Source organism: Opisthocomus hoazin, chromosome 20 (assembly GCF_030867145.1).
Source record: "Opisthocomus hoazin isolate bOpiHoa1 chromosome 20, bOpiHoa1.hap1, whole genome shotgun sequence".
Classification (NCBI taxonomy): Eukaryota; Metazoa; Chordata; class Aves; order Opisthocomiformes; family Opisthocomidae; genus Opisthocomus; species Opisthocomus hoazin.
Window position 1 is genome coordinate 16,341,352 of NC_134433.1, and position 12,552 is coordinate 16,353,903.

The 12,552-nt window shown below is 42.5% G+C and overlaps 1 protein-coding gene across 5 annotated transcripts in view; it reads right to left on the reverse strand.

Annotated features, from left to right (window-relative positions):
• Nucleotides 1-12,552, reverse strand: part of NF1 (neurofibromin 1) — a 95,870-nt gene that overhangs the window by 81,168 nt on the left and 2,150 nt on the right. For all 5 annotated transcript variants that reach the window (XM_075440100.1, XM_075440099.1, XM_075440101.1 and 2 more), the window contains exons 2-3: nt 4,411-4,554; nt 1,770-1,853 (exon numbers count right to left, since the gene is read on the reverse strand). In XM_075440100.1, coding sequence (XP_075296215.1) covers nt 1,770-1,853; nt 4,411-4,554 — 228 coding nt within the window. The remainder of the gene's footprint in view (nt 1-1,769; nt 1,854-4,410; nt 4,555-12,552) is intronic.

Consider the following 12,552-nt stretch of genomic DNA (forward strand, 5'->3'; position numbering starts at 1 on the left):
AGCAGTCGAGCTATCTCGGCTTTGACTGGAAGCTCAAAGAGCAAAGACCCACCCTTACTTCTCTTTTGGGCAGTATTCTAACCACTGTACTTTGACAGCAAATAATTTATTTTAAAAAATGAACTGAAAAGGAGGTGCTTCTCCATTGGCCTTGCCTGGGATTGCTCTATACGAGTCAAAAATGGCTCAACTTTCCTGCAAAAGAAAAATCCCACTTTTGCCAGTTTGCACAGTATGAGACATAAGGAAACTATTCACAAAAGAATTCAAAGTGAAACTTTGCTCTACTAAGAGCAAGTTTTAACAGAAGGGTCAGCATTAAAGCTTTCTAAAATTCTACCAATGAATTTACCATAGGGAATTGGGAAGTTTCAGAGACTCCCACTTAGTTGACCTGAGTCCTGTTGCCATGAGAACTTGATGAAACATTGAGCAAGAACAGCGAGCAAGAAATACGCCTGAAGATATCACAGAACACAACGCTCTTTGTATAGAACTTCGGCTCAGTGTTATTAAAACATATACTGGCTCAATTTGCTCTCATCTGGATTGACAAAGCAAGATGTATTCAGCACAATTTTCAGCTGTTCAAATATCATCACGTATCAGGAAAAAAACATTAACGTTGCATACAATATACATAGAAGAAATATCTTAAAGAAATTAATTTCCAAAGCTAAAACAGTTGGTTTTTTTTACTTACTTGCCACTTGACAAATCTAACCGTAATATGGTCATCACCTTATAAAGAAAGAACCTTCAAACACTGTTGCAGGGAAACAGCAAAGAGCTTAGATGCTTTCATGACATTCACCCAGGAATACAGCTTTAAAAAACAAATTCCTTTCTTGCTAAAGGAATAAGCCAGCGTAACTTCTGCTCACAGTGAAGTTTGGCTTTGCAATCATACAGTTTAGCACGGTAAATTGTGCAGCCGTTTACGTCCCAAAGGTAACAGCAAACTGCTGTGCAGCACAGCTCTGACTGGAAACCTCAGGACTGGACTCCCAGTGGAAGTTTGGACGTGGTTTACTAATGTAATCTAGGAAACACCTGCAAAAGTAATCTTCAGAACAGTGATAGCAAAGTTTCTGCTGTATATACAAGTACATAAAAAACTTCTTCACCAAATGAAGGTTGTAAGAAATTTAAAGAAAAATCAACACTGTACGCAGAAAGTTTTCTAGTATAAAACTTCAAACACTTATATTGAATTATCTGCTACTTTTAATGGGATTTACTATCTCATTACTTTTCCAGTTTAAATTGTGGGATGAAAACGTTTTGATGCATCTGTTCAAAAAAGTACTGAGCAGAACATGCCACAAGCACCCAAAGCTTCATAATCACACTTCATTCGTCATCTGGGTTTGTGTTTTCCCTCACTCCAGTTGACACAAGTCTCCGAGTACAGTTGTCTGCAATTCTTTTTAACAAATTATTAGAAGAAAATGATTTTTTATTACTCCACAAATTAGCTGAGAAATGGGAAGGGCAAATTCAAAAGTTTACTTGAATCTATTTAGCTGAAAAACATCACTAATTTTAGGCAAGAAATAAGCACCCTACAAATCCTCAATTATCAATTATATCATCTACTTGCACTTGTAGGAAGTTCTAGTATTTTTTAAATAACATTAATCCTACTTTGCTGTAAATCAGATGAGTTTTAATTTTAGCATCAGTAATAATAGATACACAAGCATTTGACTTGTACTCTCTAACTCATTTGATTCCAACTTAGCAATTCCTTGTGCAAGCCTACTCACCCCTGCCAGACATTTTTCCAGTGTATCCAAGATAATCAGCTGAGATAGATATAAATTCTTTTCAGCAGTTTCTCCAAATATTCTCTAGAAGTAGAAAGGATATGGATTCATCTGAGACACAGAAATTTGACTTGTAACACATCACAGTAATGTTGCAGAGGGGCACAGTACATTACGGCTCCTTTACTGCTCTGGTTTTGAGTTTAGAAATAAAGCCAGCAAAAGTTAGATTAAAATAGGAATTAAAACCTTATTACTGCAGAAATATCTTTGTCCAGTCAAATCGAATAAGGAACGAACAGCTACTGCAAAGTAAGACCAGAGGTACACTGCACCCCCTTACCTTCACCAGGCCTACCAGTTCTTCAGAAATGAAGGTTATACCTTTTCAAAAACTATTTTGGTATCAATTACTGCTGACTCTTTTCCAGTTATGTATTTCATTGCCAGCATCTCAATAAAACTGATGTTACAAGAAATCCATACAGACAAGCTTATTAGAGTGTTGCAAAATTTAGCGCAGACCACAGGAAGCAACCCCCGAAACCCTGCAGAAAGATGCCACGCTGCAGACAGAGGACGAGGCAGAATTCCATCCGGTGTCTGAGCTAGCACCCAGTATTACTGCCAGCAACAGCAACTAGTTCCAGCGATATTAAGACAGCAAATAAAGCAGAAAATATTTAGCAAAAAATATACTGGTACTACTGCCTACACATGGAACACATGTAGCAGTCACCCAAAGGAAGCTACATTTCAAACCTGGGGAGAGGTTCGCTCCACTAAGTATCAGCAAACCCTCCAGACTTCTTGCTAAATGTAAAACCATTACGACAGTATATTGGTCTGTTCTGTTTCAGCTACAGAAATCCTTCAAAAATAATGCTGATTCATACAGGAGCTCAGTCCATCAAACATACCAAACGCTAAGTCTTGCTCCTCAGTGCAAAGCAGAAGTTGGCTTTGTTAGTTGACGTTTTTAGCTAGGTCTTTCCTCTCAAAATCTGCATATCGTATACAGAAACTTCTTTTAACTGTATAGTTTTCTCATTAATCAGACAATCATCTTACACATCCACACATTCCTTCATGCCTATGGAGTTTAATTAAAATAAATTCTCTCTCAAAAGGGATAACAGGTAGCTTTAAGCAGACTAAAGCCCCTGGCAGCAGGACAACCTGTTTTCTGATGTTATCAATCCTTTGTAGTGTTTTAGCAGATGCACATCTCTGTACAACTGACACCCAAAAGAGCTCACTGCAAACTATCGTAGAAACCATAAAAAAAAAAACAAGCACTGCTAGAGTTTGGCCAGTTCTGTTACCTGTTTGTGGAGATTCCACAGGATCACAAATCACAGGGCTTCAAAACTCAATGAACTAAAACTTCCCTCATGACAAATTCAAAATCAGGCCTTCATGAAAAAAAATAATCAAACTGCATCTTTCTCCTTGTTAAGGATTCTTAAACCTTCCATTTACCCAACTTGAAGGTAATAGTTATTTTTCTAGAGTTGACACACTATGGTCTTCCATATTCTTTTTTTTTTTTCTTTCCAGGTTTCTCTTCTCTTTGGTTCTACTGAGATCTATTTTAAAAGACAGTTTTAGTGATGCTGATGAGCCAAATATTTTGGAGGATTTCAGGAATACTTCTATGGTTCCCTTGGAGGCAGATCAAAAAATCAGTAAGCAGAAGGAAACCATCTACTAATACACCTGGCTCTAAAGATTTCTCTCTGGGAACTCGTAGAAAAATCACCTTGGGTCTCATCCCTTCACACCAGTCCACCGCCCTCAGTACCAACATGAAGTTTTTTAATGAGAGGCTGCGATCCGTATCAAACCATAAATGGAGAGATGCGTTATCGTTCCCACACATTTTTCATTCACTTTTCTTTCTGACTGGGAAGGTACACCTTTGGAGGGATGAGTCTATAGTGGCAGCGTTCAACAAGAGATTGTTTTCAAAGATTTTTCTTAAAGGTTCTGACTGAAAATCATCTGGTTGTTAAAATACATAGGCATTTTATATATACACACACACAAATGCTAAAGCAACCAAACAGCCTGGAAAAACCAAACAGCCCAAGTTTTAAATCCTTTTCCCTTCTCCCTTTCCCAAAATGATTCCTGGCAGGTCATGCTCTGGCAGGACAGAGGGCGGGGGGGGAACCTGGTGCTGCTGCTCTACTGACTCTGCTAGCCCTGCTTCCCTAGCTAACCAGAGCATCTTCCCATGCGATGGAAAACATCCTCCCCCATCTCCTACCAAGCAGCGCATTTGACTGGTACCTAAACATCGCTGAGACCCAAGGTGGCAGAAGGCACCTTTACGTACCCCCTCCTTAGCTGGCCACATACCCTGCCCATGACTAACGGAGGGCTCCCCTCAACCACCACCTTCCTTCAGGTCTGTCTGCCACTACGGTCTCACCGCCTTTATACCTAACGTAGCTCAGTTCAGTTGATGAACTTTCGCACGTCAGGATGAAAAGAAAAAAATTAAGTGTAAAAGGCAAGCAATGACCTGACTAAATTTCAAGTGACTCTCTGCAGATTGTATAATATGAATAACAGCCATTTTGAAAAACATTTTTTTGCAAACATTTTGAAAACAATTCAAAATTGGAAAACTTACCATGTTATTAACATTTTTTAAGATATTAGTGAGACCACTGATAACCAGGGAAAACTTGTACTTGGAAATGTTTATGAGACATTCCTTGTTGTGCTCCGTACTGACTTTGGTGTGGGTATTCTGCTGGCCAGCCTTTATTGGAAGCTACAAAAGAAGATACAAGCATTATAAGCTTTTTTACATTGAAAGTTACATCTTTAAGATGGGTTAAAATTTTTTGAGATGCCAGAAACAACCTTGAAAAACATTCTACAAAAGACAACTACAAACACATTATTTCATTTTCTCTACATTCATCTTCCTATTAGTTATCTACAAAACAAAATACTGTTCACCTATTCCTTTTTCTGAATTGAAACTAAACATCTTTTTTGTGATAAATTTTCTACAAACCAAATGTCAAAGCAATCAAAAGGAGCAGAAAAACATAAGACAGAACTCTGAGAAGAAAAGTTTCTTTATTTCAAAAATTGGCTCGTTAAATATCAAAAATCTTCACAAGGCTGACACCTGCAAGAAAACAAGGGCATCTTGAAACCTGCACGGAGGCAGAATCCCCGCAGCCCACAAAGCAGGCGAGCGGGAAGGTGGCAGCAGTGGTTCCACGCGTGTCCTCCACTCCTTCCCGGGACAGAACTGGCTGAGAGGCACAACCGAGTCGCAGGAGGACCCACCACCGGCGGCCTCCACAGGCTCCAGGGCTTGGCTGGCTTGGGGTCCCCACGCGAACACCTCACCACCAGCCCGGCGGCGAAGTCTCAGCCTCCAACACGCTTCGAGCGCTCGCGAGCCCAACACAACTTGTGAGCCCCACCCCACCTACCCAACAGCCAGCGGTAAAATCTTGACTTGAAACGCATCTTTTCTGGGAAAGAGAAGATTCAGTGACTGCGCGCACCCGAGACGTTTCTCCGGCTGTGTGAACACTGGGCACTTTGTTCTGCGCTGGACCCAAATTCTTCCAGGGTCACAAACGAGTCACTTCCCAAGCACGCACTCACTGCCCTGCCCGCTCCTCGCTGGAGCCGCCCGTCACCAACCACCACGCAAAAAGGTGAGAAGCGATTCTTCGCAAAAATTCATTTCACTGAGGATTTATATTTTTAAAAAGCAAACAAATGTGGGAACAAAAAGGGAACTGGTATTATCGCCTCTTCTTATAATTCACACGTGCCGTTTGTATTTTAAAGCGCGACCTAGGAATTCAGCATCTATAGAAACTTCAATTGCTACTACAAGTTTTAACCAACTTTGACTAGAATGCTCGGTGAACGTGTACTCTGAAACACACTGAGAGCTCAAAGTAAATGCCACAATGTAATATTTTTGTATTAGGGTATCTTTTCTAAAAAAAAAAAAGAAAATAAAAGAGAGAGAGATAATTTAAGAGCGGTTAAAAGAAGGTGAAAGAAGGATTCCAAGGAATTAGAGTCAGCTTTACAGCTGCAAAGTTCTGACAGTGCAGCCTTCCAGGCTGGGGCACTGCAGACCGGGTGGGGGTACCGTCCACACTGCCATCCCGCTGAACTGCTGCCAGCAGCCACCAACACCTCCGCCAAGCATTTAACATCTCTGTCTTCACTGATAAAAGCTTAAAGGCCCCTATCTAAAATGCTAGATGAATTGTACTAAAGGACCCAGACTTGGCATACATTTTTTCAACAGTTTTGACTGCATCACTAAATGCTGTCTACTGAACCCTGGCATCTTCCATTTGCAGGGAAACGGACCTCTCTATGCACGGTGTAGTTTTCTGCCCAAGTGTCATCTCCCCTCCCTATAAACTGTGCTTCGGGTTTAAGTATCAGCTCTCCTGGTACCACAGGCTAGGCTCACAATGGAAACCGGCTGCTTTCTTCCGCCAAGCAAATGGTTGACTCTTAATTTAAGAAACGACGGAGCTGCCGCAGATCGCAGCGAAGCCCCCATGGCAACAGGAACCCCCCGAGGAAGGCATGCCCCCCACTCCACCCAGGGCCCGGTACCCCCGGCACCCAGGGCTGGACCCCCAAGGGGCTGCCCCCCGCCCGCTCAGCCTCCCAGGGCAGCAAGCTCCCGCGGGCAGGCAAGGTAATTTCCACTTCATTTTGCAGTTCTCTTGCAAGCGCTCACATTGCAACGCTTCAAAACCGTGCGATGCACTCCAATGCGCTCGTTTGAAAAACGGAAAAAGCAGAACAAACAGCATTTATGACTCAAGCTTTGTTTTCACATTAGATGTTATTTTTACAATACATTTCTGAAGTCATTAGTGGAATATAGATACATTTAATTAAAAAATTCACCATTACTAGTACTTTTTGTTTGAATTTTCAACTCTCCATGCTGACAACAGCAGAAAAGCTCAACACCACCGAGTGATAAAACACTTCAGAAGCGCCTCTCAAAGAAATTGTGTCATACGTCTAGTTCTGTGCGCTTCCATGCTACAGAAACATCACATTACCACTTCTGGAGCTTCCTGCCACAACAGCCACTGCAACAAGGTCACCTAGAAGTAAAACTGCTTTTTATACCACCATTTAAAATAGGAAACTGTATAAAAAAGGAAATATTAGCACTGTTTTGGCTTGGTTTTTATTTCTCCGCTCTTTCCTTTGTGCACTCTGACATGCTGGAGCGTTATACGTCCCCCAACGGGATGCAGTGCCAGTGCCGTGTGACCAAAATGAAACTATTTAACATCTATACAAATAGCTATCAATCAAAACATTACAAGGAAAAAAAAAAGAAAAAAGCTGACATTTTACTTTCATTGCCTTTAATTTTATTTTAGAAAAAAAAGTCTGACACAAATGGTTTCCTGTATCCCTTTTATTTGAATTAGAAACAGAAATTGAAGCACAAAGCTTAAATATCACTGGAGCTTCAACCTCTGAACACACGCACCGTTCTGCACTCATCCCAGCTTGGCAGAGGGATAGCCCACTACTCCAGTTCAGCTATTTTCACCACGGAAATAGGAAGCAAGAGCCCACAACGTTGTAACTGCCATAATTTGCCTTATTTTACGCAGTGGACAAAGACAAAACAGATAGGTGAAATCTGGAATCTTTCCAACTATCAAATTGTAAATCTTTGCAGATCAATTAAAAAAGAACATTGCTGCGAAAGACAAGGAAAAGCCATCAAGCAGCCGAGCCTGGCAGTTGCAATAACACAGCACAAGACCCAGCCTGTGCTGAAGTCGGGATACAAGTCACCCGGTAACCCGGGTGTTGCTGAAACCACTACAACAGCACACCTGCAAGCTGAAGAATCCCAGCATCGCCCAGCTTCCACCAGCCACGCGAGCTCCCTAGGTGTTAAAACACACCTTCTGACCACGCAGACAGTTTAAGTTAAACTTAGCTTCTAGAAATGCGTTTCTGACTTCCAGTTAAGAAGCCCTGCTGACCTATCTACAACTTCTCCCAAATCTGCTACCGATACAATACTGGAGCTGAACAACTCTCACAAGGTTTACTAAATGTAAAGAGATAACAAAGCACTATTAGTAGGAGAAAAAAGCAACACAATACATATGTGATTCTTATTTTCCTTACATTTCCAAACGGCATACAATAGCAGATAAAACTTAGAAATATAGATCTGACATACCCTCAAGAAGACAGGATTGTTAAAAATAATCCAGCTGAACTAGCAGCTATTAAAATATATTTATTCTTTTAAATCAATATTTATTACCCAAAATATGCAAATTCCTCTCTCGACTTGCCAAATTCTTCCATCTTTATGAAAAATGTAAATTAAATCATAATCACAAATATATTAAAAAATAATATCATTTAAGAAAAAAATGTCACTAGGCCAATTCACAGACATGCAGTATCACAGCACCCGGTCAGCTGCTAGCACCTTAGAAAACAACCCTAGAACAGTGCTTCAAAAGCTGTTTCAACACACAAGTCTGGCACCTGAAAACTCACCGCCCCTGCGCATTAATACGGCACAAGTTATTCACCATTCTGCAACGGTGCCTGGCGGGCACAAGTCACCCGGTCAGCTCGCTGCCTATGGCGAGATACTGCTGAGGAGAGAGAACGCAAAGGTTTTCCTGCGCCGAGTCACCCTTACCTATCTGTTTCTGGGCATAAGAGCGTTTCAGTCCCTTCAGACTCCAGAGACAGCAACTTCTTCAATTTAAAATTTTAAAAAAAAAAAAGCAACTACTTGGCAATTCCGGAGGAAAAAAGAAATGAAGATTTAATGTGCATTCTTAACAATATCTTTACAGTCAAATTATAAAAAATGGCTTTGAAGCTTTAAAGTAAGTGCTACTACAGAACTGCAAAGCTGTTTAAAAAGTGGAAAGCACTGTGGTATCGGACAGCACCGCAAGACTGTCGTATCTTTGGAAGCGGCCTCAGTTTGGAGGCTCATGTACTTTTATCCAAAAATGTTCAGTTAAGGGATCCCTCTTTGCTCACAGGTGTCAAAATGAGTGTTTTTCAGGTCTATAGAAGAGATACTAGCACCTGCGTCAGGTATCCTCGTCTGACACAATACAGCACGATCTTATGCTAAATGTACATGGACAGACTGGAACTTCTGCAAGATATCCCACTCAACCTGCTGAGAAAGGTGAATGTTACACCATGGATTTTTCTCTATCACCTGTAATTAATGAACACAAAGTTTAATCATCTCTATTTAGTAAAAGACTATTTAATAGTCTTATTTTCCGGAGCTACGGAGCAAGTCCAAGTGCTTTACCGCTTCAAAGTCACTCTTTCAACTTTTTTGTGCAAGATCCAACTTTGCAGAGCATGAAGAATTCAAACCCGGACAGATAAACCCCGCCGGCCACAGGATGCAGAGCGAGAGCTGTTGACACCACCATCCTGACAAACCTCTAGCAGGGGCAGCAGCCACCCCAAGCACCGACGGGTGCCCTGTGGCTCAGCACCTCCAGCATTCAGCTCGGCGGGGCTGGCAGACCGCTGGGCCCTCTCGCTGCCGCCGCTGCCTCCGCCTCACGAAAGGCACCCAGGGGTAAATCATCACCATCGGAGAGGGGAAGGTGGGAGACCATCCCAGAGGGTTTCCTTCCTCGGAGCAGGAAAATTCTCCACTTGTCTAGAATGGGCTCATCATTTTCAGTAGCAGCTGGAGATGTCTGAATGCATCTAAGCCTTGTGCCTTTGATTCAGATTCAGGAGAAATTAACACACACAACAGCTAGGAAAAAATCCCCAGTGCTATCCTTAACAGCATGGAAATCTACCCAGCTTTTCCCCTTCAAACAACTCCTTGGAACTCCTTCAGCAGACTGCAACGCAGGGATGCACTGGTGAAAGACAGAACAGTCACAAAGCACCACCCCTTCCCCAGCATCAGTCCTGCCCGAACCAGGCACAGATCTCTCAAAAATCAACAGGCATCTTCCTCCCAACTACAAGCACACACTGCATCACCTTCAGAAGAGGCATTATTTAGTACAAGAACCTCACAACTCAGCCTTCAGAAGAACACAGAACCCTGATAATATGTTATATAGGTGGCTCTAAAAAAAAAAAAACAAAATCGTATTTTCATAAGGTTAACTAAGAGTTGGCACTGAACAAACATATATTTACCCATCCTGTTAACACAGACTGCTGTGTTTAAGGAAGGATCATCAAATCCTCTCGATGCTTTTCAGCAGCTCATTCACAGACTCAGGTAGCATCTGTTGCACGTGGGCCATCCCTTCCTCTGTTCTTTCGGACACCATCTGGGCACAGCGCAGCGCTCCGTTTTGAAATCCATCACACACACAGTTTTAGGAAAATAAGATCAAAGCTGCTTCAGGTTTATGCTAGAGAAAGACGGAACAGCACGCCCTGTGCTACGTGAGCAGTGCTATGGTCTGCCTCGGTTCTTAGCTCCTGTGGAAATCTGTTTCAGAGCAGTTGTGGAAAAAAGTTCCATTTTCCGCCCAGACCAGCCTCACCTTACAGCAAAAGATCTCATTTCACTCGGGGAGCACAGTCAGCAGAACTCACGTCAAGTGCTGTAAAACACATCTTCTGACTCCTAGTGATTTCTTAACAAGCCAAGACAAAAAACAGCCACAAAAAAACACAAAGCTAGTACTTCCAGCCAGGGCTTTTTCAGGTCTCTGATTCTGTACAGGTTTCAAATGCTGCAGAGAACCAACTGGAGGAGGGAGCATTTCCTTTAAGCTAATGCCTTTTAATGAAAGTAAGAATGGAACGGTCCTACTGGCTTTCACTTTTTCCAAAAGCTTTCTTAACTGAAAGCAATCATATCTCATAAACTACAAATGGGGAGCCTAAACCATAAGCCACGTAATAAAGGGCTTCTTTCTTTAAAGCATGTCATAATCACTTAAGCTGCCACAAGTTTACACAGGATTAATACCTTTCATTACATCCGATAGTTTTAAAACAGTCTAGCTTTAAAAGGTTTAGGCAGTAAGGCTTCTCTGACTATGCTCAGAACTACTTCACTACTGTATCAGCCTTCCCATGATTTCAGTTCAGAACACATTTAAAAATACTGTAAAAATACAGCACTTCAACTCATAAGTGAACATTTCCATAGGAAAAAAGGCATAATTTTATTTTACAAAGGCCTGATTATGTCTGAAATCACAGAGAATTTTACTAAAACATAGCCCAGCCTCTTCAGGCTATGGCAGTCTAATTCTATCTCGACCACTGAAAGTTGTGAAAAACATAACAACTAGTACTACACACAAACTCAGCCCAGAGGTTTCACAAGTGCTATGTAAGAAGCGTGCTCTAGCCTCGCGTGTACCACCAACAGCTTCTTTCCGCACCAGCTGAAACCTTCACGCTGCCTTCAAGGGCAGCTCAGAGAAGGGTGCGTCGTAGGCTCAGGAGTGAGCGCAGCTGGGCGACACTGGCAGTATACTTGAAAAATGTATTCAGCGAGCCAGTCGTTGGTTAACTCATAAAGCCACGCTTGCCAGTCATTTTAGGCCCACAGAATCGTACACACGAAAGTAGATTTTGGTTAAAGCAGCATTTATAACAATAAACAAGAGTAGACGAGAACAGACTGGTTTGCACTGATTTTTCTTGTTTTCAGAACAGATTAGCATTCTCTCAGTTTGTTGTTTCATCAGTCTTAAAATGAATTCAAGCACTCAGCAAATGAATGAAAAGCCTGTCTACATCTATAAATTTGGGTGAAAGATGGTTACATTTTCCTCCTTTGTAAAGGAAGGAAGAAACCTTGAAAAATTTTGTCTTCTCCCCCGCAGAAAAGAAAAACAAAATTAAACAACTCACAACAATGAGCTCCCCTTCCTCATTCAGACATACCAACGACAGAGTAAGCAGCGGCTCCCCCAGTGCTGAATCAAGAGGTCCTGCACTTAGCAGGGCAGACAGAGTATGCAAAAACTCAAAACTGCATTATCACCGCTAAAATAATGTGCATATACTGCGGATATTTTTATGCAGTATGAAGTTGACGCTCAAGTGAGCCATCTAACACGTAACAAGTAGATAATTTTGTAACCACATGACTACCCAATAACGACACAAACGTAAGGAGTCACAAGAAGCACAGAAATAAATATCGCCACTGATCAAGAACGCATTCAGCAGCAGTGATGGTGTCACAATAACCGGGCACCTGGGTATTCACTTAAGAACAGTCACCTTTCCACCGCGAAGACCACTGTCAAACTAGGCAAGGCAGAGGAAATCACAGAATCCCGGCATGGTGGGGGTTGGCAGGGCCCTCTGTGGGTCACCCAGCCCAACCCCCTGCCCAAGCAGGGTCACCCAGAGCAGGCTGCACAGCACCGCGGCCAGGCGGGGCTGGAATATCTCCAGAGAAGGAGACTCCACAGCCTCCCTGGGCAGCCTGGGCCAGGGCTCCGTCACCCTCAGAGAGAAGAAGTTCTTCCTCAGGTTCAGCTGGAGCTTCCTCTGCTTCAGTTTGTGCCCGTTGCCCCTTGTCCTGTCGCTGGGCACCACTGGAAAGAGTCTGGCCCCGTCCTCCTGACCCCCACCCTGCAGATATTTAGAGGCATTTATAAGGTCCCCTCTCAGCCTTCTCTTCTCCAGGCTGAACAAGCCCAGCTCCCTCAGCCTCTCCTCGTAGGAGAGATGCTCCAGTCCCCTCCTCATCCTCGTAGCCCTCCGCTGGACTCTCTCCAGT